We start from the raw sequence: 27,107 nt of genomic DNA on the forward strand, positions 1-27,107 counted from the left end.
CATCCCTCAAAGAAATATAAAGTCGTGATCTGGGAAGGAGAGATGTCCATCTACTTCTCTCTCACAGATACTAAATCATCAGAAGCCTCTGAGAGATTAGCATAAATCTCCTTAACAACTGAAATCACAGCCGCACCAGTACTGTAATAAAGATTTTCCCAATCTCTACTTGCAATCATGCTTTCAACATCACCCAAAGAGTTGATGAATCCACGCTTAGCAATAACCTTCGTCAATGTCAAGAAGTCGTTGTATCGCTCCTTAACTTTGAAACTTACAAATTTCTTCGTGTCAAACAAAGATTTGGACTTGCCACCCTTTGTTTTTTGTGCCATTGAGAAGTAAATAGATAAAAAATACAAGGAACAAGGATTGCTAGTAATATGGATGCAACAAGTTGCACATCAAGAGCTCAATCAAGCTTTTTCCACAAAAATTTCCAACCAAAAACTGAAAACTCTCAGATGAAAATTCAAGGAAAACGTTTAGGGAGTGAAAATTACCTCCTAGGAGTGATTTCCACTCACAAAATCTTCTTGAATCAACAGAAATGGGAAGAAAAAAGATTTTTCTAGATATCACCTCTGAGTTTTCAAAGAATAGAAGAGAGAGGGCTCGTGAAAATGATATGAACCAACCAAGTTTTGGGATTAACAACTAAACAGAGAGAGTGGCACCTTGGTGCCGTGATAGCAGCACTAAGATGTTGCTTTCCTAGAGTGGTGCCTTGGCTCCCGAGTGTGCAGTGCCAAAGTGGCCAGACTAAATTTGGTCTGGTTACATGTTCTGCAATATTCATCCCCCCACCCCAAGTTTTTAATCTGGCATAAAACTCTATAGATAAAGTTAAATAAGGCCACTCATCCTCTTCCTCATCATATCTATCTCCTCTATTTTATATTCTCCAGTAGAATCTACCTCTTTTGACTACGAGGTGCTTTCATACATTTTTGTAAGGAAAATATTATGGACCAGATAGCACATTAACTATTTTAATTGGCTTATATGGTTCCAACCTCTTAGTACTATTTTATCTAATAAAGTATACACCTCGACCTGTGCAATAGAGGAATCATCTACCGGTCCTTCAAATTTTTGTACACAAAAATCATCTTAATAAAAGAACTGGGTCGAGAATAAGAAGTCTCAAATTGAGATAAACTTGTCCCTTGTCTAAAGTCAACTTGTCTCCTTTATATTCTTATGTTCGATTCAGTTTTATGCTATAGAGAACGTAGTTGCTTCTACTACCATAAAAAGACACAGTAAAGTTCAAGGAAAACGAGAAAATTAAGTATTCTTCTCCCTCAAATATCAAAATCCTAATCATAACAAAATAATTACAACACAAGCATAAACACTCTAATACAAACACTCAACACAACAACAACAACAACAAACAAACAAACCCAGAGACAAACTTGGGTTGCCTCTCAAAAGTGCTTAGTTTAACACGTCTTCAACCTGAAGAAACAAGATATTTACTTAGGATGACCCAACATTAAAACCTATTTATCAATGTCTCTCAACACCTAGATAAGGTTTAAGTATCAGCCCATTCACTTTGAACACTTTACCACTCTTAAGATCTTTAATATCAATTGCACCAATAAGATAAACCTTTATTACAGTAAATGATCCTAACCACCTGGACTTAATTTTTCTAGAAAATAATTTCAATTGTTTATTATACAATAAAACCTCATGTTCAAACTTCAAATATTTCCTAATAACTTCTGATCATGTCATTTTTTCTTTTTTTCTTTTTATTTTTTTGTGTTTTCATTAGATTCAAAATAATTTTTGATGGGCGTAAATTAGTAATTCTAGAGAGACACGCTAAAACCTCTAATTTGATCCAGAAGTTAGGAAGTTGTTAGCCTCTAGGCAGATGGACAGTAGGAACTCTAGAGTGAGAGCTAGTATCTTCTTAGCCTATCCAAAGATTTAAGAACTTGACTCTTGATTAGCCAATGCCCTTTATGCAAGTAGAAGAGGTTAAAGAATAGGTATGCTCATATTTAACACAATATAATTTAAAAGAATTTGACTTATTCATTGATCATAATCTCATTGCAAGGAGAATTATACTTTATAAAATTTGAACTCTTCTTCATAAAACTTAGTATAGTGATATTAAAATTTACTTTGAGTTTAGAGATAATAGTAGTAGATATAACTCACATAGTTTAAAAAGACAAATTTCGACTTGCATTCTTAGTTAAATTTTCTGCAGTTTAGATAGAGTTTCTTTGAGTTAATATTATAAGATTTTCAAATACCGCTGTCGGATCAATATTAGAATTCTATTAGAGCCCAATAATACTCGTTGGATATGTATACTTGCATTATCTTCCTAGCAAATATTTAAAATAGATAAAGGTTACCATAAATTGTTAAGAGTGGAAGCTATAAAGATTTAAAGAAATATTAACTATCCTGAAGTACATTATTGTTGTGGCTGCCAAAACACCCGCCTAAACAGCCCTTCATCAGTGTAAGCTTGAACATTCTACAACGATGTAACTTGTATATGGGTTGTCCTGGACCAAGCATTTGCTTTCCCAAAGGTGGTGTGTCGTTTGGAAACCTCATCAACTCAATTGCTTACACGGCTCAGTAAAATCGTTGCAGTAATGCCCAAATTCGATGCTTCAAATCTTGCCTCATTCGGACTCTTCTGACTAACTGCTGACCAAGCAGCACTTTTCTGTTCTAATCCAACAATGAATTCAAAACTTCTGCAGAGATATTTGTTTGAGGCATTAGCTCTACCATTGGAAGGGCATTCTTCTTGATTATTATTCTCTTGCATATGGATATCTCCCTCATCCACACTTATAGTCAAGATTACATTCCTACTTTCATCTCCAACATTAATTGGTTCATAAGATTACTAATCCTTCTTAGATGATTCACCCTGGTCATTCAAATCCTCCTTGGGCTACTTAGAATGACTTCTGCCATGCTGTTTAAGTGGAGAATGAGAGTAGTGTCAAACTTGGCTGTTTTTCAGCCGCAAGTTTACCACTTTCAAGATCCTTTGCAGGATTCTGGAAAGTAATTGTTGATTCAAATTGTACTAGTGAATGAATTAGTATTATTTCTTCATCTCTTAACTCTTCCAAATGCAAGTAATCATTATTCCTTTGTAACTACCAAGCTGATTGAATGCAGGTCAACTGGATGTTTTTCCTATGTTGATTTGGCTGTTAGCATAACTTGAGACCATGTTCAAATAAACTATACATAATATCTCAAATCCATAATTCGTTGATTTCAAAAGATGACTTCAGCAGTGTTTTTTACATACATGTCACTTCACCTTTGCATTTCCATGTGTATTCTGTATTTTTAAGAAGTTAAAACGGTGGAGTTCTTGATGTGACAAGAATGATTTGGGTGGTATAAATGTAAAAATTAACATTTAGGTGTTATACATGTAAATACGTAGAAATTTGGTGGTATGCATGTAAATGACCCCGACTATTAAATTTGCAAATCCTCTCTTTGAGCTGTGCTTCAAGTTTATGTTTGTTTCTTTCCTAACTTCAAAATGGTGAGATGAACTATATTCCGTTGCATGCAGTCCAATAGATCCTTCTTCTATTGCTACAGGAGTTAAACGATGGAGGATCTTTTTGGAAAGTTGGCTCTCAAAATTCAAGTTTATAACTCCATATCTATCGGTAATAGAATTAACTTCATCTACTTTATAACTCCATGTAAAGACGATAGAGGCTCATCTTCTCATAAGATTAAAGTTTATGCAAATAGCTTTACATTGTTTTTGTTTATAACTCCATGTAGAGACGATAGAGGCTCATCTTCTCATACGATTAAAGTTTATGCAAATAGCTTTACATTGTTTTTTGGAAGTGTTTTGCTTTACTCTCCAATTTATATGGGAGGGAGGATGTTCTGTATTTTCATTCTGTAAATGTAAAAATTATTTACTAAATCATAAAAATGTGATTTTAATCTTTTTGGGTTGTCTAAATGAAAATTATCTTTTTATCTATTTGTTTTGAATAGTCTATTTCATTTTGTAAAAATTAAAATAGTGGTATTATTAATGATATGAAAGATTTGGGTGGTATGAATGCAAAAAAGCAAAGCTTAGGTGTTCTATAAGGACATTGGCCCTTTGATAGCTCCAAGAATTTTTAAACGGACAAGTTCTCTAAATAAGCCTTGCACGAGAGTCATGTTGTTGCTGTTTTTGTGCGGATTTTAGCAACTGGTCTATTCAATGTGCTTATATTACCCTCTTTGTTTTGCCTTCTAAGCTTTCTTACTGTTCTTTAAATATCTTCTAATTAATTTTTCAAAAAGTGTAATATGCTTTTTCATGCCTAGGTAAGGTGTTATGTATGTAAATATCGTAGCATAGCTATGAGATATCTAAATACATAGGAATTGAGTGGTGTGTATGTAAATCTTTGTGTGAAAAATAATTCCAATGCCCATATTTTTTTATAAAGCAAACAATCGAAGCTGATCTGCCCCATAATTTTTTTTAAAATTTATAACAATTCTATAGACTAACAAAATATTTTAATAAGTCGTCACGTTAGCGGCGACTCTGCATTGACGTGGACTTTGACAATTCTCAAGAAAAAATTTTCCCACGTAGTGAAATTTTTGTTGTTGTTGTTGTTGATTTTGTGTCCATTAAAAAAAAAAGTTTTTTTCATTTTAAAAATTTCTTCTTGTTATAATTGACACATATAAACTAAATTACCGTAATCTCTTTAGTCGATTAAGGTGGTGTAGGTTGAGCTCATTAGCGATTTGTGTTTGAGACAGCTTGACTCACTTCCAAGACTGCCCAGTCCCACCCATTCCTCCCTTTCCCCAACTTCAAGTTGATCGGTCTGAAGAGTCAATCGAAGACATTGAGAGATTCTTTAATCTCTTGCTGCTCGCTTGGATGGACAATGAGATTGAAGTGAAATAGACAAATATATATATATATGAATGTATAGTTGTAGCATATATATGTATGAATGTATAGTTGTAGAATAGAATATAGAATATTAAAATAAAATGAACTTAAAAATAAATAAAGAAAAGTTAAACCCGTTGGGAAGATTCTGCCGTATTAAAGCTATTTCTGTAGTCAGGGTTGAAAGAAAATTTAAGAAAAAAAATCTGTAAGAAATTATAAGTTTGTTGAACATCACGTAATTCATAAATCTTTTATATTCTTGCGACATTTCCTTGGAAGTCATGCGGTTTTTTTGGAATAGAAAGAAGGATTGTACCTCAGTAATGGAAAACTGAAAAGAACTGAACAATACATGGAAGAAGCTGGACTCTTTAAAAAAAAAACAAAGACCCTTAAGCTTGTATAGATTGTTTTAATGGTGCCTTAGTAAATAGTCTAATACTTCAAAAACAGAGAAAAAACATGATTTCATAATGATGCATTAGTTGAGCCTTGGGCTGTTGGTTAGCGGGGTTCTCTGTTAGTCCCCTCAGGTCTACGGGTGTAAATGAGTCGAACGGGAGCAAGCCCAGTTCAGCTCGTGTTCGGCTCGTTTATATTTCAAGTTCAAAAAGTGTGTTCGTGTTAGACTCGTTTGGTTAACGAGCCGAACACGAGCAATTCATGAACAAAGCGTTGTTTTGACAATCTTAATCACACAGCTATAAGATGTTAGGAGTTAGGGCAACATTTAAAAAATATTGTTTATAATAAAACATCATTTAAACCTAATTTAATAATTTTTTATTTTATTTTCTTAATTAATACTTTTAATTGATTATAAATCTTTATAACCTTGTAATCAATTAAAATTTTTAAAAATACTATATATATATATATATATATATAATTGATGAGTAGTATTTCGAGTCAAAACGAGCCGAACACAAACAAATAAAACTTTGTTCATGTCCGATAAGAAATCGGTATTTGAGTCTTTGCGAAATACCGATAACATAGTTATGTGTTTATATAAACACACATGTAGTTTAAGAAACATAATAATTATAATTCTGAGAAACTTTCTGTAGCAGACGTGCGCTTTTTGTAGGGGAAGGCTGAAAAGCTTAAACAATATAAATTAATAAAATTTGAACTCGGGTCGAAAATGGGAAGCGGCGGGCACTGCCAGCTCCGCTGCAGTGTTTCTGCCTCAACAGAAGCTCCGGCCCACGTGAAAGCAGAAATGTGCAGTTTTTTGTTTTGTTTCTTCTCCTTTTTGGTTGGTTCAAATTTTTCATCTTTCCACTTTCTCATAGAACATCAAATTTTTAAATAAATCGACCTTCTAAAAAGAAATTATTAGGAATTCCACCCCATATAGCCTGTATCATTTATGCTAAATTTTTCTAAGAAGAACATATAACAACCAGTAGTTCACTTCTTCTAATCCTCATGGCATTACAAGCTGGTAAATGGAGTTTACGCATACTCGATCTAACTGCAGAAATGCATATAGTTTGCTTCTTCGACTCCATCGCCGGATTTTTACACCTAAAACAATAGAAAAAAAGTTTCTACATATTCTACCGCTTTATACATTCATGAGAAGGATCCCATCCGTGATCATCATCAAAAATCAAAACCATGATAAACCAAGCCTAACCAAATTTGTAAAAAAAAAAAAATCCTAGCGAAAAGCTTAGGCGAAGACTAAACTCACGACTGAACACCAAGATGGCCAAGAAGTAGCAGTGGTTGTAGACGACGCTCCATTGTCTGGCGCAGAATCGCTACCTGCTCCGCAGAGACTACGCAAAAGCCTTTCTTATAAAGAATGTCCTGAATCTTCGCTGAGGTAACCATCACCTGAAGCAGCTGAGGCCGAGTGAGACGCTCGAGGCCAAAAGCCTTCCCCGGCGGGACGGAAGACGGCATAAACCTGGACGCCACCGGCATTGTCTCAAGAGCCGTCACTTGGGCCTCGAGGAACTTGACATATTTACACGCTTCTTCCAGCATCGTCCCTGTGTCCAGCCGCCGCTCCCACGGCATTAACTTCTCAAGGATTCGCGTCCGCTCGCTGACAATCTGCCTTCGTTGTCGGGATCTCTCCGTAGAGCGCGCAGACTGCGTTTGACGAACTTTTTTTCCGGAATCCAACTGCTGCTGATTCAGTACCGACTGTTGCAGCGGAGGGCATCGCCAGTATTGTGAATACAGACGCGATCTCTTATGAGGCGCGGATGATTGGATTAGCGAGATATGCTCGACAGATTGACAATGAGTTGCGTTGGAAACGAACCTCTCCATGGCAGGATCCTGGAATGGCTCCAAGGACAGAAGATTTGGAAGTTGGATGAAACCTTGTGAATCAATCTTGAATGAAGTCGCTGCTGGAATCAACGTTCTGCTTGCCGGATCCATCTGTTCGATCATCATGAACGGATGAAATGAGATATCACTCGCTGGAAAACTGACGGTGGAAGCGGTTCCTGTTTGATCCGGCAGTAGTGACGGGAAGGGAACAAAACCCCCGTAGTCTACTTCATTTCGAGAGGGGCAATCGTTAAAAGTAATCGGCGTAGAAAGTGATGGCGAGACGAGAATCCTAGTTCTGTAAGAACTCTCCATTTCGCCTTCGAAGAAGCTCAACCCTAAACCTAAAGTATGAGAAAATAAGGCAAACCACTCGAGAAACACAAGCCGAGCGAGCGAGCGTATGGCTCTTATATCAGCGATCTCGAAGACCAAGTGATACATGGTGAAAAACGATTGGTGATTTACCGTGTGCGGAATCCCAGTCTTCGTAGCGATTCGCACGGGCGGCGATGGAGGCGGCCGCGCCGCACGATCCGGTATGATTACATTATTGCAACGCACCGGTTTCCACCGGCACGTGACTATCAAGCTGTTACTTGAGCTTCGTAAGATCTCGACCATAAGTTGAAACGCCCGGATATCATCTAACGGCTGTAAATAGCTAGTTTCTGACAAGTTTGCCTGGCGTGGTTCTGTCACGTGCCTACCGTTGCCATTGTCTCCCTATTGAAGCCTGTTATTAACCAAATCACAGAAACGCCCTTTTAAAGAGTCGGTTACAAAATGGCATTTGTGCAGATAAGTCGAAATAGATTTGACGTTTTGTGAGCGGTTTTGTCGTGACGTCCAACGAGAAAGTACTAATTTCTTAGCCCTACGAATAATCGGACGATAATTTCCATATAATGACTAAATTGCCCCCAAATAGGTTTATCTCTAAAGGAGAAATCGCCAGTTATTACGTAAGAAATTATGGGCATTTGTTTCAGTATTTTATTTTGATTTTTTATTTTTTTTTTTTAATTTGCCGATCATAGCAGCTATTTGGAGGACAGTGGCAGAATACTATTGTTTTTTCTAAAATTAGAAAAAGATATTAAAATATAACATTTTGTTTAAATCCCATCCCATTCTTATGTATTTACAAATCTAACAAAATCATATAAAAATATAACTATATTATTACTTAAAAAGATTAATATACTGTTTCATGCATAAATCATTTATGTGAATTCAACTCTATTTTGAAGCATTTTCCTTTATGGTATATAGGGCTGTCAAAACGGCTCGTTGTTCGCAAACAGCTTGTGCTCGGCTCGTTAAGAAGCTCGTGTTCGGCTCGCTCGTTCGCTAAGTTAACGAGCCGAACACGAACAACACGAATAAATTTTTGTTCGTTCGTGTTCGGCTCGTTTTGCTGGAAATACTATTAATCAATTATATATATATATATCTTTGATGAGTAGTATTTTTAAAAAATTTAATTGACTATAAGACTACAAGGATTTATAATCAATTAAAAGTATTAATAAAAAATAGAAAATAAAAAATATTAAATTAAATTCAAATGAAGTTTTAATATAAACAATAATTTTTAAATCTTGCCACAATCCTTAACATCTTATAACTACGTGATTAGGGTTGTCAAAATGAAGCTTTCACACATTTTTAGCTCGAAATATAAACGAGCCGAACACAAGCTAAGCCTGGGCTCGCTTGTGTTCGGCTTGTTTACACCCCTAGTGGTATATATTGTGATTTGTCTTTTTCGAAAATGCGACGTACGGTATATTGAAAGGCATGGGTATCTGATGCGTCCGAGTATAATATAGATATAGATATATATATCTGATGTTGCCGTTCCAAAAAATTTTTTATGGCAGGGTGTATAATTTAATAATTTTGAAAACCATTTGCCTTTTTCATAAAAAATAATTTTTCTTTGAGTGAGTGACTTTTGAGCTACTTTGAGCAAATTGTTCTCTTGAAAATAGTGAACTATTTTAAAAGTATGTATTCTTCCATATATAAATACATATGAATTAGATGGTATGTTTGTAAATCTTTCATTTTTGTAAGTTTTTTTTTTTCCTTTTTTATTACTATTTGAAACGAAAAATATTACTTCAGAAAATTATTTAAGAAAATGTTACTTTTATTGATAATATTAGTAAATATTTTGTCATTATTAATATTCATTTTTTTTAATTGGGAATTCTTAAAAACATGAGCTGAATTTTACTAATCATTAAATCTTATTAAAAAGTAAGTGTTTTATATATTTTTATTACAAATAAATAATTGAGTTAATCAAAATAAATAAAAAATTTGTAATAAAAAATTTTGCTCTTATCTCATTTATGTTCTTATCACTCATTTTCTGGGGGGAAAAGAGGACCGCACCTAACTTTATTCAACAACACCAAAATACAACTTCACACAAACAAAAGGATTGAAACAACAATAAAACATATAAATCATCTTAAAGATGATCAAATGCTTACTGCAATCACTCAAATTTAATATCAAGCAACAAATAAAAGAAATATGACTGATAAGAGATCCACAAAAAAATAAGGAAGTGTCCAGTCTCCAATCCACATAACCAGTAACCATTAAAAACCTACAAGACCCTCACAAATATTCTTTCTAACCAGCATCCAGAAGAAAAAATCATCCAATTTTTCTAAATCAACTCTCTTCATGAAAACAAAAACCGTAAAGAATTGGTAAACATCTAGTTCAAAAAACAACTCCAAAAGAAATTCAAGTAACTACAAAAAAGCCCAATGATCCTTCACAATCCAAATGATCGATGAAGCAGACATCAGCATCACCATTCCCTCATAATCTAAAACCTACAACAACTTAAGCAAGGAAATAAGAGAAGAAGACAACTAAAAGAAAAAAATAAGACAACCCACTCCAATGATTCAACAATCAACAGTTAAAACCAAAGAGATAATAATTGAAAATCTAGGAGCCTGAGTTAACCCAACAACTAAACAAAGAAACTCCATCTATACACATAAGAGAATGTAACAAAAATCCACCAAAAACTTCTTTAAATGGTTGAATTTTAAGATTCCATCAAAATTCAAAGAATTAATAGACAGAACAAAGATAAAAATATTCTCAAATGAGCTATTAAATCTTCAAGTGAAGACTTGGCATACCATAACTCACAACATTAACAAACCTCAATAGAAAAAAAATTAAGAATAGAAGTGAAGTATCTGAATTAATAAGTGCAAATCTAAATGAGAAAATAAAACCAAAAGATAAAAAAGAACTAAAAAAGCTAAAAAAATAAAAAAAAATCAAGGAAATTATAACTATAAAAATTTATAATACGATTTTTATCAACATTATTGAACTTCCACCTTTTACTTTTAAGTTTAATCAACCAATTTTTATTCTTAATAATAATTTCAATGAGAATAAAGGCTACTAAATATCTTATTATTCCTTTCCAGATCCAATTTGAAAGGCAATAGCTTGAACAACAAGAAGAAAAAATGTAGAGTTGTAGCTAAAATTATCAGCATGATAAAAGACATGAAAATATTGTTAACACCTAAAAAGAAGTCTCCAGTAGGTATGCAATTTCATAGAAGATTGTGAGAGAAGAAACATTATAAGAAAAAGTGATTATGTGTCTCCAAACTATTATAACAAAGCACGCAAGTAAGATGAACATAAATGTATCTTGCATTAAGAACATCAATAGTCTTAAGACCCTCATGAATGAACCTCAAAGTATGAAAAACAATTGTGATGGAATAACATTTAAAGATAACTAACATATTACAATCTTTTATAAGAAAATTATCATAAATGAAATGATAAGTAAATTCAATAAAAAAGCCTCTCCAAAAACAACTAATATTGTCATCTAAACTAAAAATACTATGAATTTAATAATGCAATTCATATGAATATTCCAACTTTGAGTAGAATACCAATCAACATTAAAAAAACTCATTCTGTTTAATATATTTTAGAAATTTAAACCAACTAATTAAAAATAGGATTCTAAAAAATTTTAAATAGAGGAGTCATTCCACCAATGGTAAAAAAGAATAGAAAATTACTATTACAGCTCACTTGGAATGAGAGGCCTCTCCTAATATTGAAAGCCACCTTCAATCATAAGGTCTTTTCAAAACAAGGAAACATGAGAATCAGAATTGAACCAAATAGAGACATAGTAAGCAATGCACCAAATTATTAAAAAAAGATTTAGAGTTGAACTATCTCTGAATAATAATAGCCTTCAAATGAGATTATTGTTACTAAAGAAGGAATACTAAGACCCCCACAAACATTAGGCAAAATAACCACATTCCAAGTTATATGATTAATTTTTTTATTAGCACTATTATAAAGCAAAATATGCTGATCATAGAAGAAAATTTTCGTTCTAAGATCTTTGGACAACGAAATAGATTTTGACTAATAATAAAGATAACTTCAAGCTGTATATTTAATAAGTTAGAATATATTAGCATAAGATAAAATCGTTTGCTTCCAACTAGCTAACCAACTATTAAATTTATCAATGGGGTTATGACAATTGACATTATTAATTTTGGAATGTTTAATAGTAATGCCAAGGCAAGTCCAAGGTAAAGCCTTAATAGTATAATCATTGTTATCACATAAGCATTTTTGAAAAGAAGGCTCAACATATTCTAAAAAGAAAATTACAGATTTAGAAAAAGTAACAATCAAGTTAGGAGCTTGACTAAAGATATTGAAAGAATTAATCATATTATGTATATAAGTATTCTCAATGTTAACAAAAATTAAAAAATCATCAAGATAATTTAAATGTAAAACATAAGAAGCCTCTTATTGAATAATAATCCTATTTAGTATATCCACTGAGAAGAGAAAGTATCCATCTCAATACTAAACAAATAAGGTGAAAGAAACCCACCCCGTCACAATCCAGAGGAAGAAAAAAATAACCATTTAATTCACCATTAAAAATGATAGAAAAATTCACATCAATAATACAAGCTTGGATCCACTTAAAAAAATAGTATGAAAGCCCCATTTTTCATTCTATCATAAAGAAAATCTCTGCTAACATCATCAAAAGCATTCACTAAATCATTTTTATCAAAAAAAATTTTGAAAGAATTACAAGATTTAAACTCAAATAATAACTTATTAACCAGAATAACATTATCAAGAATATCATGACTCTTAGCTGCTTGAGCAGGGTTGATGATATTACCAAGAACATTCTTAAGTCTATCAACAATAAAATTAGAAATAACCAGTGTTACAAAAAAGATATGATGAAATTCATTAAGAAATTGAGCCCCATGTTTTCTGGAATTATAGTGATAGCAGAATGCTTAATTCTATGAGAAAAATTGGTGAAGTTAAAACAACACTTAATATCCTTAACATAATCAAAATAACAATTTGTCAAAATCCTTAAACTAATTAGAGGAAACCCAACCAGACCAACGCTTTTAGAACTCATATTTGATTAGAAAGCACTTCTAATTTCCTCATTAGTAAAATATTTAATTAAATCATTAAAATTAGAAAAAATGAGTCTTATTAAGATGAAACAAATCAGCAACAGTAATTGAATAATTTCTTTGACTATTAAATAAATTACAAAAGATGTAAACAACTTCTTTAGTAATATCCTTATAATCATCAATATAACTATTATTAACTAAAGTTTGTTTAATAAATCTAAAGTTTTTTTCTATTTTTAGTTCCTTCACAAAATAATTTGACAGCATCTTCTCCTTTAGTTAATCAAGAGCATTTAGCCTTTTACTTAAGCCATCTATACTCACATGTGAGAGTATTATTCTGCTCTTTCGAATTTAAAGTATCTCGTGCAAGCAAATACATATTTAAAGGATTAACTTTTATAGCATCCAAGATAATCTCTTTCTTACACTTTAAATCATAAAAACACTGGAAATAAAATTTTGATTATACTCGCAAGAGAAAGATTGACATTCTTAAGTTTATTATAAATGGAAAACATAGAGTCTTCTTTAACATAGGATTTCTAAAGGAATTAATAATCTCATAATAAATAGGAAAATAGCTCCAATAATTCATATACAATTTAGTCATCTTGGCATTGCTAAATCAATTTTGGTGCAAGGGATTAATTTGAGTCAAATTGTCTTGAAGTTGGGTTTTTGTTAGGCTAGCTATGACATTGAGACCAATTTATTGCTCAATTTGGTTTGGATGATTGTCACAAAGAGTTTAGAAAAGTTTTAAAGTGATTTTGAATTTATTTGGAGGTTCAATTTGAGCGATTTTGGCATTTGGTCAATTTTGAGGGTGTTGGGTTGACTTAAGTTGGGCTAGAGTTGAGTTAAGTCCAAATTGATGGTTGAAAATAGTCTAGGGGAATATAATGAAGAGTTTTCAACCTCAATTGGGTGTCATTTTTGGTGTTTGGGCATTCAATTAGGTGACATTTGAGCACATGGTTAATTTGGGGCAAATTTGGGAATTTTGAATTTGGGTTGAAATTGAGTGGAATTGAGGCTTGAGCAAGGTCAATTGAGGGCTCAATTTGATTAATAGGAATGTTAGGAAGAGTTTGGGATCCAAATTGAGGCAATTGAGTGGGTTATGGGGTTTAATTGGGTGAGATTGGGTCATATGGTCAAATTGGTGGTTTTGGTTTGGATCAAAATTGAGCTCAAAACATGGGTCAATTAACTTTGGATTTAGTTTGAAATGATCATAGGCATGATGAATTTGAGTTTAGAATTGAAATTGGGGAATTGGGGTGAAACTGATGGACATTTGGGGTGAATTTTGAGAAATTGGGCCTTTTAGGGTAGTTTTGGGGATTTTGTTCAAAATGGTCAAATTGGCCAAATTGGGTTCAATGGAAGGGTCCAAATTGGTTTTGGGAATATTTGAGATGTTTTTGGAGTTTTTGGGAAATTTTGGGCTACAAGGGTATTTTTGTAATTTTGGTAACTTTGAGGGTATTTTGGTAATTTTAGAAATTTTGGGATGCTTGGGGCAAATTTGGTAGTTTGAAATGGTTTTTGAGCAAATTTAGATATTTTGGGTGAAATTGGGATTTTTGGCCAAATTTAGGGTTTGGGGGTGTTTAGGTAATGTGGGTAAATTTGGGTGGGGGGCAAAGGTTAAGTTGGAGATTTTAGTGAAACTGGGGTGCCAACCACTCTATATGAGTTATGGACCAATGGAATCCCCATTTGGGTCCTTTATGTACTGGTCTTAGCTAAACTCTAGCCTAAGGCTAGTGGGTCTAAGGGACCATCTACATGAGTCTCCCAAATATCAAGGGTATCAAGGGATCTATCAAGGGATCAAAGTCAACACATTTTTAGGTTTAGGGTTGTGAGTGAAAATAAGTGCAAGTGAGTGAACTAACTCCAAAACAACACCCAAGACCCACCTTAAGGCAAGACAGTCGTATGGGGATTTCCCTTGAGCTTCCTCATATTGACCCCACCTACTAAGTGTCAAAGGTTAGGACCAATATTTGGAACTTCAAGTTAAGTAAAGAATGGTTTAGAGTTTATAATGGTGATAATTCCTTTTCTAATCCTCAAGGAATAGTAAACAGAAAAGTCCTATGGCTAGACCCTAGATTACTCAAGAGGAAAGGCTAAACCTTAACCAAAATTGAGGTCAACACTTCTAGATTACTCAAGAGAAAAGGCTAAACCTTAACCAAAATTGAGGTCAACACTTGACCGACCTTCAGTTTAAGGTGTTGACACTGGTGATGGTGGTGGCAGTGGCATTGGTGACTACTTGCTCTCCCAGGCGGAGCTTTATGGAGATGTGAGATGGTGGCGCCTTCTTATGCCTATGGAGCAGTGTAGCAGATTTATCCTTCTTCAAGATTTCTTCCTTCATCATAGGAGTTATGGCACATCCCATGCCCTTTATTAATTCATTAACATAACAGTTTTTCTTCCAAGCCAATATTTCAAAAACTGAGCAAACACATTTGAGAGGGGTAGACTTCTCTTTCTTTTATCCCCGTCCACTTTGGAGAAACGGCGGTGGTAATATGGCTGCAATCTTGTAATGTCTTCCTCTTTAGCAGTGACAGACAAAGCATGGAACCTGCTCTCCTCCAGGTTTGGTAAGGTCTCCATTAACTCTATCTCCTCCAGCAGATGGGCTGCTTTTGCCTCTAGGCCTTCAATCCCATTGTCTTTTGGTTCTTCTTCTGAGATTGTGTCGGTGGCATGGACTTAGAATAGGACCCATTCTCAAACACATAATAGGGTTTTGTTTTTTGATGGAGCAGCTGGCGCACAAATAGTAATTCTAGAGGGTGAAGTTGTAACAGTCCTGACGAATAGGGACAACTCTAGCAGTAACAAGAGTAGCGGTTGAAATGGGGTTGACAATGACCTTCATCTTCTTGAGGGAAGGGAAGTCCCGGGCTCAGTGTAAGTTGAACTCAGAAGACGGCTCTTGAAACTTGAGGGTATCCATCTTCACTATTTCATATGGTGCCTTTCTGAGTAGCACTTCAAACTCATTGAAACCAGAACCAAACTGGATCATTGACGCCATGTGATGGTTTTGGTCAGTAGGCATTTTGAATAAAAAAGTCTGACTCTGTGACGACATTCTTCCTGCTAGTTGAAAAATTTTAATTGTCAGTGGAATCCCAGTATACTTGTGTAGAACATCTAGTGTGTAAACTATAAATCAAATTCTAAACTCTATAACATGTCCATTTTACACACTAGCTGCCTAAAGAAATTGGGACAAGTTATTGGCTAAGAACTAAATAACTGCGTAATTGCGGGTCGGGTCATAGGTGTAGCACAAAATGCCTCAAGCGAAGTTAATCCTAACTTGAAGGTGAGCATAAGACAATTCAATGCATTATAGGTGTGGCCAAAGTACCCCCCAAATTTAATTATGAATTTTATTGTGCTTGTGCCTTGCCGATCTTTTAAATAGAGTTGTAAATTATGATAAAAATTTAATATTTTCAGAGTCATGCAAAACCAAAGATCTTTAATTTTTAATCATTTTCTCACAGTGCCTAATTGAAGAGCCAAGAGAATCAGGAAACTAAATTCATTCTAAAATACAACCATATATTTAAATAAGGCATTTATAAGGGCATAACATAAGGATCAATAGGAATTATGGGCTTCGAAGAGCCATATCCAAAGATCAGGTTATTCTCAAGTTAAGCCCACCTACCTACGTGGGCGAGCTAAGCCTACTTACTCAATTGGTAGAGCTAAGCCCCCTTTTAAAGTAATTGAACTGGTCTGGGACAAATGAGACACTAAAAAAAATTATTACTACATCAGGGTAAATGCATCCATCCATACCTATGCCACATCATAACACCGGTGTCACGATCTTTTCATCAAGATAACTTGGACAGACATATAAATATATTGAATGTAATTTAATATTTCAATTCTTTCATATGTAAATTAGGGATTAGAGAGGATATTTTTCTTTCTCAAAAATAAATTGCTTTTCCTTCTATCTCTCTAAAAACTAGACTCTCTTTATATCCCTCATTGAAAGAAAGTAGAGACCCTTCCTTTAGGCTAGTCTCAAATGCCCAAGAATCCTGAGAAAATATAAAGTAAGAAACAAGAGCTTTAGCTACGCATTCATCATCTTTTTCCATATCTTCCTTTTGAAAATAAAGCCTTTACTTAGTTGTACGAACTCATGAACAAGACAGGACCCTATTTCTTATTAGAATTAACAATCATACATCAATCAAATAAACTCTTGAAGTATCTCTTAAAATGGGCTTCAACCACTTCTAGTGCCTTACAGAGATATTAAGTATTCAAATATGATTGGATCTCATTTCGGAAAGTGATTTTAAGTGTTTTCTTGTAATTATTCAACATAGAGTTGTCATTTTACTTCAACAAGGAGAGAAGTGAAGTTTTATTTGAAGGGCTAAAAACAAATCTTTATTTTTTATTTTTAATAATTATCTATTAATATGTATTAAAAATAAATTGTTAGAATATTTTATTTACTTATAAAAACTATTGTGTAATTGAAGTTGAGTTGCTAAAGAACAATTACATTCGTCACAACAATATTAATGATGCATACATAGTAAAATAGAAAGAACTAGTGACAATTTTATTTACATAAGAAATTCTAATAAATAAATAATTTGTAAGGCTTAGCATATTGAAATTGATTCTATTATATAATATATGTTAGTTGAGAAGATTAGCCCTTCCTTGAACTAGGAAAAGTCATCAACGCATTGAAAATGAAGGTCTGTTTGTTATTATTAATAACATTTTGTGATAATAATGAAATAGTCAAGTATTAGTATAGGCTTCATCCAAAAGAAGAATATGACAACCAAAAGATGATTAAAAAAAAAAAAAAAAGACAACAACATGTAGACCACTTCCATGGCCATGTTAATAGTTTTCGTAGTAGTGAAGGCAATATAATATAAATATTCTAGAAGAGTTAATGATAGAAGGACTTGGGGGCCAATAAGGATGATCACATCAACTTTAAGTAAAGATAGCATAGCATAGAAGCTAAAAAGCACTAAAAAAGAACCCTAAAAACTCATGGAGGCCATTAAGAATAGCTAAGTTGGTCCTTTTGGAGGTGAACACAATATTACTTTCAGATGTTATTATAGCAATGTGGAAGATCTTAGATCCCATAAGGGATGATATTGTAATCCCTCCTAGATATAAAAATGATGGATAGAATATTGCAAACATGTCATGGAGGCCACTACAAAATAGTCAGATTAATCATTTTTTCCAAATATAAGAAAGGCACATATTAAAGAAGTTAAATGAAATAACATTAAGGTGCTATAAGAAATTAATAAGTATGACTAGAATACTTCTTCTACTATAAATAATGGTTGTGTAAACCACAACAAAGAAAAGTTATAAGAGATTTGTTAGTGGTCGGGTATGTCCTCCTATAAGAGGTTAAATGACAACATAAAAGCAACAAATAAAGCACTATAACAAGATTATAATGGCTATTGACGATAATAAGGTTTTTCCTCACCATATAGGCAAATATCATATGAAGTAGAAGGTAAGGTGGCATAAGAGCATCAAAATCACTAAGAAAACTCCAATCAATCCTCCATCAAATGGTGAAAAAATCATGATATAAAAGAAGTTGATTAAGCATGTGGGAGGACCATACGAGCTAGTAGGATTAGTTGAGTTATCCTTCCCTTCACAAAAATTGAGTTGCACAAAAGGACTATGTAGGATAATCAAAATGATGGATTGACCTCCTCCTAATGCTGAGAATGAAATCATTTGAAGACATCAGACGAAGCAATGGATGCTGATGTGATTGTTGGATGCATTCTCCACTTTGAAGTGAAGGTGATAAAGGCGATAGAAAAAGTTAAGATAATCTTGAAGGCTTTTCAGAATATTTGGGTCTATCTTTCTTTTATTGGTAGAGAAAATTTAACTTAAAAGGCAATGGGCGAGGAGATATAGTTAAGGGTAGTCTAGTCAATCATTTTTATAGATGTGTAAGCAAACTAGATCTTCAAATACAAAAAAAAAAAAAAAAAAAAAAAAATGTGAATTTAATGAGCAAGTCAAGCATTTAAAATTTTCCTACAATTTAAATTTTAAATTTTTTAATGTTTCTAGAATGAGCAAAATTAAAATATTTTTATATTATTTTAGAGCAAATTGTGAAATTTATTTTGAATATGATATAATGGTTATACTACTATAGATAAGAGATCTATTAGATTATGCTATCAGATGATCAAGAATAAATTAGAAGATCACATCCTAAAGTTGGCGAAATTACCTTGCTTGGGCTGGCATTAGTGGTTCTAACGTAGTCTCCAATTACTCATAACTAATCCAAGTCTAAATGTAATATTGAAGTATCACAACTCACTAATCCAAGTCTAAATGTAATATTGAAGTATCACATTAAACTTAATAAAAAATAACACTTGTAGAGGTTAATTACAAAAATTTTAACTCTCTTTTATTAAAACACATGACCAACCATAAAAGTATGAAATAGATTATTTGATTAATTTTAATTCAGATAATCAATTTCCCCATTAAAATTAAACAACATTTCCTCTATATTAAAATTTGTATTTAAAAAATCTTAAATTAAAAATTTTAAATTTGCAAATATACCAAAAAATTGAAAAAAAACACCACAAACTTTGACTACAATCATAAAACACAAAATAAAAAATTCTAACTAAACATCTTCAATTTGCTCCTTGTCATCAATCCTTGCTTGGAAGCAACTTCTTTTCTCTACGCTCTTGGGATTAATAAAATCATTCTCCTTTAACTTCTTGTTCAACATTTATCATAAAAAAAAAATATAGATATGCTTTTAAAATATTAATGTAATTTAACCCTTTTTATAAGAATTTCTCAAAAAAGATTCACATTAGGAAATCATGAAACAAAAATAAAGTCAATATCAACCCAATTATGCATCAAGTATAATATATCAATATGATTAGAGTTGGTAGGCGCCCTCAAGGTAATATGGCTATCTAGCTAATACCGTTGGCACTAAGCACCACCATATACACTCATTTGAGCCAAGGCACTACAAAACTATAATACAATAATCACCTTTGGAGATAATAATATGACAATTGTCATACCTTATACCATAGCAACATAATTTTGACAAATAGAATAGAGTACCCATAAAGCTAAAAAAATACATTTCAAGTTTAAACAAGCAAATAAATTCCCAAGTTGATAGATTACAATAAATAAGATTAAAATAAATTTCCTTCAAGAATAAATTTGATATCTAATAAAGTTTAAGTTAAGAAATGACCGCGTACTTCATTTCAATCTCGCACTCTTAACTTATGTTCAATTACAAGTTTGAGATAATTAACATGATAAATTTTACATGCAGATTCAAATTCAACAAAATGATTTATAAATTTATATTACAACTGCAAATTATTTTTCATATCTAATACATCCTCAAAAGTATATCATGAATTGAAGTCTTATCAAGAAGATCAAATACAACCAAAATTTGTTACCGTCGGCAGCTTCTTCATTGTGTTAAAAGGGCATTTACATACATACCACACAATGCTTATATATTTACATTACATCTAAGCATTGATATCTATATACACATAAATAATACCGCTATTATTAACTTTTTAGAAGTGAAATACACCTGGTCATGCAAAGCTTTATAACAGCAGTGTTATAAATGCAAATATCAAAATTTAGGTGTTAAATATATAAATTCATAATGCTTGTGAGGCATGAGTGTAAATTTCTCCTTTTTTTTTCACAATTTATCAGAAGCGGGTTAGCTAGCTCTTTTGAAATTTCACTCCCACTTGTGTAAGTTGGTCTAAGCCTGCAGCCCCAAGGATTAAGAGTATGAAGCAGGCAAAGAAATCATCTTGCAAATCCATGGAACCCTTGTGAAAATCAAGCCTGGGAAATAAACAAATCATGCACAAGGTTTCTGTTTGTTAAAGAATTCATGTCAGCTGCAAATAACTTAGGTTTTGGGTGTTTCTGAAAACAATGATGTTTTGTTTTAGCTGGCCAAATAATATTATGTTTCAAATTAAAAAATAAACAAAACAAAATATATATTTAAAAAAAAATTAATTTCAAACTGCCCCTTAGCTATTGAATTACAGACATAAAAACAGATCTAATTTTTCATTTCCATTTTACAAATTTATCAAAATAATTAGAATCATAACATATTTTGCATAAAAGATGGCACCTGCCTTTGAAATTAATGGATTAAAAAAAAAAATAGTTTAAATCAAGCAACCTTCTTCTTTGACTTGAGCATGACACAACCAATGAACACAGATAAGAAGGAAAGAAGAGTGACGCCAGCAAACAATGGTATTATGATAGCATACTCGCGAGGCAAGAAATACATATGGATAAAGTTATCGTCCTCCACAAAAGGCTGCAATGAAGAAATTCAATAAAGTAGAAGTGCTCCAGTGATAAATATCAAGCCTAAAAGTAATGCAGGGAAAGCAGTAAAACTTACCAAAATGATGATCCAAAAGGTGTAGTAAGAGAATAGAGACAAACTGACGACAGTTAGCAACAATCCGACAGCCTTATCAGCCAACTCCATGGTGATAATTCGAGTCTTCCGTCTTAAAGTTAAATACAACAAAAGTTAATTAAAGAAATCAAATCAAAACTATTATATACTATTCAAAATAATATCTTTAAGTGATAAATTCAAATCATAACTAAAAATAAATGATTCCACAAGCACCCAAATTTTCCAAGAAAAATCTACAGCATATAACATTATGCCCAGGCTTTTATTGTCAGTAATCTATAGAAGAGAGAAATCCTCAGAGATTTGAACAGCAAAAACAGTAAAAGGTGGACTCTTTCACAGAGAGATTGAGGAAAGAGTAATCTATAGAAGAGAGAAATCCTCAGAGATTTCAACAGAAAAAAGAGTAAAAGGTGGACCCTTTCGCAGAGGGATTGAGGGAAGAATTGGAGACACATCATCTACAGCATCGATATATTAGGGTTGCCAAACCATGAGGAAGATGAAGGCCACTTCCACCTTAACAAAAGCTCCAAACAATTATAACTATTTCGATATCCCATTTGATATACATGCAACTAAATCCATAATAACTATGTTATAGATGGATAATTATGTTGAGCACGCTGAGAAATTGAAAAAGAAATACTTTTAGATTAAGCTAAGTAGGTATGAAAACAAAGTCAATGAATCCAATTGGTTCTGAGTACATGAAAAAATCAAAGATGTAATTGTATAAATGAAAGCATAAATTTATAAGCCATAAACTTAATCAATCGTGTACATTATAGCTTTCAACTATTACTAATCATAACACAGGGCGGATTAAAAAATAACAATGTATTGAAAAGTACTAATAGTCAAATTTTAAAATGACATGAACATAAAGTGATCTGATTTTATAATAATATGAGGGGCAGATCATGTGTAAATAGAGGAGTTATACTAAGAACCTATTCATTACCTTGTAGATGAAAATTTTTAGAAAATGATGAAGTTCATCATAGACTTATTTCAATGTCAGTGGAAAATAAATAAAAGAATGAAGATAATTGACTGTTCGTTAATTTAAGTTCATGTGTAGTTTTGGAAAGATAATATTTATTGCATGGCATACATAGTGAGATTATTACTTTAATACATGTAATAGAGGAGAGTAGGAGTAGCTCTTGAGTAATTCATGAAACAAAGATCAACAATAAATTATATGAAGCAAGAAACACTTCAGTGAAGGCAAATTTTAAGTAAAGAATTATTTTTATAGGCTGGCCATATACTGTATTTTTTACATAGAAAATGTAAATTGAAGAAGATTGACCCTAAAACCTACATCAATTCAATAAGGAGCCAAGGCTGGCCAACAAAAAATCAACAATTATTTGTGTTTTTTCAGAAGTTCTTACGAAAGTTCTATCCACTAATTCTTTTACATCCATTCTCAAATAAAAAATGAAGGAATCTAGCCATCTGCCGTAAACAATTTTGAAGAAATTGAGCATAACTTAAATTCAGCCAAATTAGGAATCTATGACCTGGCCTTGTGTTTACTCCACTTCCACAACCGTAACCGTTCATGAAATTTCAAAAAACTCTAGATCACATTTACAAAGATCCCAGGACCATTTTCAAGTATTTCTTACAAGAATAAATTTTTTTTATATTAGCAAACCGTCAAATTTTAAATGCGCCTCATACAATCTCAGGTTCAAGGAGTATCACATGCTTGGACGGCCCTAACCTCTTCACGACTACTACTACACCCTACCACCTTCACCGCTAAGGTTCCTAACATAAAAGCCTCTTTTTACAGCATGCTTAAGCCTCGGAACATATAAATCCAAGGGTATGTCAATAAGTGGTGATATTTCATTTCCAATTTTCCAAAGCAAAAATGAAAATAGTTTACTTCTGAAAGCTTAAAACCTATATCAATTTTAAATTACATCTAGTCAAAACATGGATTCAAGAAAATTAATTTTTTTTTAATTATGTTTTCTTTGTGTAAATGTTACGGCGTCCCCTGAAAGCGACGCGCTGTATGACCTGAATACAGTAAAACGTGTGTAAGGGTCGCTACACCGGCACCCGGGTGTAGGGACAAATAAGCAAGAGTACCCGTATTACGGACGGATGCGGGTAAAGAAGCTAGTCCACAAAACTAATATTTCGATAGAATCTTGGAATAAACGTACTCTCACTGGTAAATTAATGAAATTAGTTGATATTATGATTCATAGAAAGATAAATATTTTATGTATTCAAGAAACTAAATGAGTTGGACAAAAGACTAAGAAGATTGATAACTTAGGTTTTAAATTTTGATATTCATGTAAGAGTTGCACTAGAAATTGTGTAAGTGTAGTTATAGATAAGAGTTTAAAAGATAATGTTATAACAAATAACAGAATTTCAGATAGAATTATAGCCATTAAGATTATTATTGATACTACGATTTTTAATATTATAAGTACTTATGCTCCAAAAGTAGGTTTAGATATAGATTTTAAAGATAAATTCTAGAATGACTTAGAAAATTTAATAAAATAATACCTCTTGAAGAAAAAAACTTTATTGGAGGAGATTTAAATGGACATGTCGATAGAGTGATAGAAGGTTTTAGAAATATTCATGCTGGCTACGGTTTTGGAGTGATTAATGAAGAAAGTAAAGTCATATTAGATTGCTTTAGCATATGATTTTGTTATTGTTAATACTTCATTCAAGAAAAGAGATGAACATATCATTACTTCTACGAATAAATTTAATGAAAACATTGATTATTTTCTTATAAAAAGAAGAGATTGCCGAGAATGTATAAATTGTAAGGTCATTCCAAATAAAGATTTAAACACTCAACATTGATTATTAGTTTTTAAATTTTAAGATGAAGAGTTGTAAAATAAAGAATACTAGGAATCATCATCATATAATTAGATGGGGGTACCTAAAAAATAAATAAAATTATTTTTATGAGTAAAATTTAAGATTTAAGGATTTGGGATGTTCATGAAGAAGCAAACTCTATATGGAAAAAATAACAAATACTATTAAACAAGTGACAAAAGAGATATTTGAAGAATCAAAAGCAAAAGTTTTTATAAATAAAAATAGTTGGTAGTGAAATAATAATATACACGAAAAAATATGAAAAAATAAAATATAAAAAGTTATATTATAAAAATTGATTTGAGAATTGAAAAAAATATCAAATGACCCGTAAAAAGTCTAGGAGAACAATATGTGACACTAAAAATTCTAATTTTAATTATCTTTATAATAAATTAGATGCTAAAGAAGGTAAAAAATATATGTATAAACCAGCCAAATAAAGGCAAAATAAATGTAAGGATTAAACTCAAGTGTATTAAAGATGAAAATCAAAAATTATTTTCTTAGAAAAAGATATTCAACATAAGTGAGTGAATTATTTTGCTAAATTTTAAATGAAGTTTTTGAAAATACGATAGACCTTAGTGATCCTAATATCATTAATAATAATAAAATATTTCATTTTTACCAACGCATTAGTAAAAAAGAAGTTGATGAGGCTTTAAAGAAAACAAAGGGTGGAAAGTCTGTAGGATCTGAATGATATCCCAATTGAAATGAGGAAATACATAGGAGATTTGAGAGTTTCTTTGCTTGATAAACACTTTAATATTATTGTAAAAACTAAAAAGTTGCCTGAGGCATAAAAAAAGAGTATTTTGATCACATTTTTAAAGAATAAAGGGGATGCACGAAAGTGTGCAAATTATAGAGGAATTAAGATGATGCTTCATACTTTAAAATTATGGGAGAGGGTAAGTGAACATAGGTTAAGACGTATTACAAAGATTTCTCATAATCAATTTGGATTTATGTCGGGCAGTTCTACTATGGAAGCAATACATTAATTGAGAGGTTTGATGGAGAAGTTCAGACATAATAAAATGGATCTACATATGAATTTTATTGATTTAGAAAAAGCTTAAGAGAAGGTCCCACGAGATATTCTTTGCAGATTTCTTGAGAAAAAAGGTGTTGATATGACTTATATTCAAACCATTAAAAATATGTATACCAAAGCAGTGTTTGAACAGAAGAAGGATTGACAAATATTTTTCTATTTTTGTTGGATTACATCAGGGATCGGGCTTAAGCCCATACCTTTTTACTTTAGTTATGGATACTCTTACTGGACATTTACATGAGGATGTACCTTGGTGTATGTTTATTGTTGATGATATCCTTCTCATGGATAAGATAAGAGAAAGCTCAGAAGAAACTTGAATTATGGAGGTCTATATTGGAGCCTAAAGGTCTTCGTTTGATCTTCGTTTGAGTAGAACTATCGTTTGAGTAGAACTAAAACTGAATACATGGAATGTAATTTTAGTATTAGTAGTTTTAGTGGCGGAATTGTAACTATGGGTGATCAAATTATTAAAAGGTGTAAACGCTTTAGATATCTCGGGTCTATTGTTCAAGGTGATGATCATATAGATGGGGATGTTATTAGTAGAATTCAAGTTGGTTGGTTGAAGTGGAGGAACGCTTTGGGCCTATTGTGTGATAGAAAAGTATCGCTTACACTAAAGTGAAAATTTTATAAGATGGTGGTGAGACCTGTAATGCGCAATCGTGTTGAATGTTGGCCTTTAAAAGAGAAACATAAGACTAAGTTAAGTGTTGCTGAGATGAGAATAATTAGGTGGATGAGTGGCTTTTCAATTAAGAGACAAAATGCGAAATGATTATATCCGTGATAGGGTTGGTGTAGCTCCAATGACGGAAATAATTAGAGAGAGTTGTCTTAGATGGTTTGGCCACATTAAACATCGACCATTAGATGATCTGATTAGGAGACTAGATGTTTTAGATTCGACTTATGTCAAGAACGGCGGAGGCAGACCTAGAAAGATTTGGGCATATTGTATAAAATGATCTTTGATCTTAATTTATTTGATCTTAATTTATTAGAACTAAATTAAAATATGACACTCAATAGGACGCAATGGAGAAAAAGGATTCACGTAGCCGGCCGCACTTAGTGGGATAAACGTTTGTTGTTGGTATATGTTTTCAATCTACAAGCAAGAAAATGAGTCATAAGCCTATAACATGGATAAAGAGCGCTGTATACACTACACTTTCCAAAATTGCACTCAACCAGATAGTTTGGTGAATGTAACCCAAAGTTCAAATCATCATTCATTCAGTTAAACACAAGTATCTCGAATTTTAAATCACAAACCCTAGAATAGCAGTTCTCAAAAACAGGAAAACCTTTACCCTTCACTCATCCTCCTTCATTTCTTACCTACAATCTCTTCCAGTAACTTTGAAGCCCTCTACTTATCATGAATTAACGAAAGATTACTGGGTCACCAAATTTTAATATACAGAAGATTTAATTTTTTAGCGGCTTAAGAAAAAATCTTGAGATGACAGATATCAACTCAAAAATTGCTATAAAGATACCTAGAACATACATGAAGTTTCGAATTAATTAAATCAATTTATAAAAGGCAAAAACAGACGCACAAAGCTTTATACGTCGATCCAAATGAAGAAGAAAAAGTAAGCACGAAGCTAAGTAAGATTTAAATTCCAAGAAAATTTCTTACCTCGACTCGTCTGCAAGCTTCAAACCCTAGACTTCTGCCCTGAAAACCTCCACTCGTATAGGGATGATACGGAAACGAGAGAGCAGACAAGGGCGTGATGGTCAGATTTCGCTCAGACGTGGTTAAAACATGACAAGTGGAAATGTGGCCCATTGGTAAAAAAA

The 27,107-nt window shown here is 32.5% G+C and overlaps 2 protein-coding genes across 2 annotated transcripts; both read right to left on the reverse strand.

Annotated features, from left to right (window-relative positions):
• Positions 1-6,387: 6,387 nt before the first annotated feature.
• LOC110035700 (transcription factor bHLH52-like) lies at positions 6,388-7,609 on the reverse strand. Its single transcript, XM_020739970.1, has one exon. The coding sequence runs from the start codon at positions 7,562-7,564 to the stop codon at positions 6,650-6,652; it is 915 nt and encodes a 304-aa protein (XP_020595629.1). The 5' UTR covers positions 7,565-7,609; the 3' UTR covers positions 6,388-6,649.
• A 13,286-nt stretch (positions 7,610-20,895) lies between these two features.
• Positions 20,896-27,062, reverse strand: LOC110035699 (dolichol phosphate-mannose biosynthesis regulatory protein). Its single transcript, XM_020739969.1, has 3 exons — positions 26,944-27,062; positions 21,311-21,422; positions 20,896-21,223 (listed from the first exon to the last, which is right to left on the reverse strand). The coding sequence occupies exons 2-3, from the start codon at positions 21,398-21,400 to the stop codon at positions 21,071-21,073; spliced, it is 243 nt and encodes an 80-aa protein (XP_020595628.1). The 5' UTR covers positions 21,401-21,422; positions 26,944-27,062; the 3' UTR covers positions 20,896-21,070.
• Positions 27,063-27,107: the final 45 nt, after the last annotated feature.

Source organism: Phalaenopsis equestris, unplaced genomic scaffold (assembly GCF_001263595.1).
Source record: "Phalaenopsis equestris unplaced genomic scaffold, ASM126359v1 Scaffold199146, whole genome shotgun sequence".
Classification (NCBI taxonomy): Eukaryota; Viridiplantae; Streptophyta; class Magnoliopsida; order Asparagales; family Orchidaceae; genus Phalaenopsis; species Phalaenopsis equestris.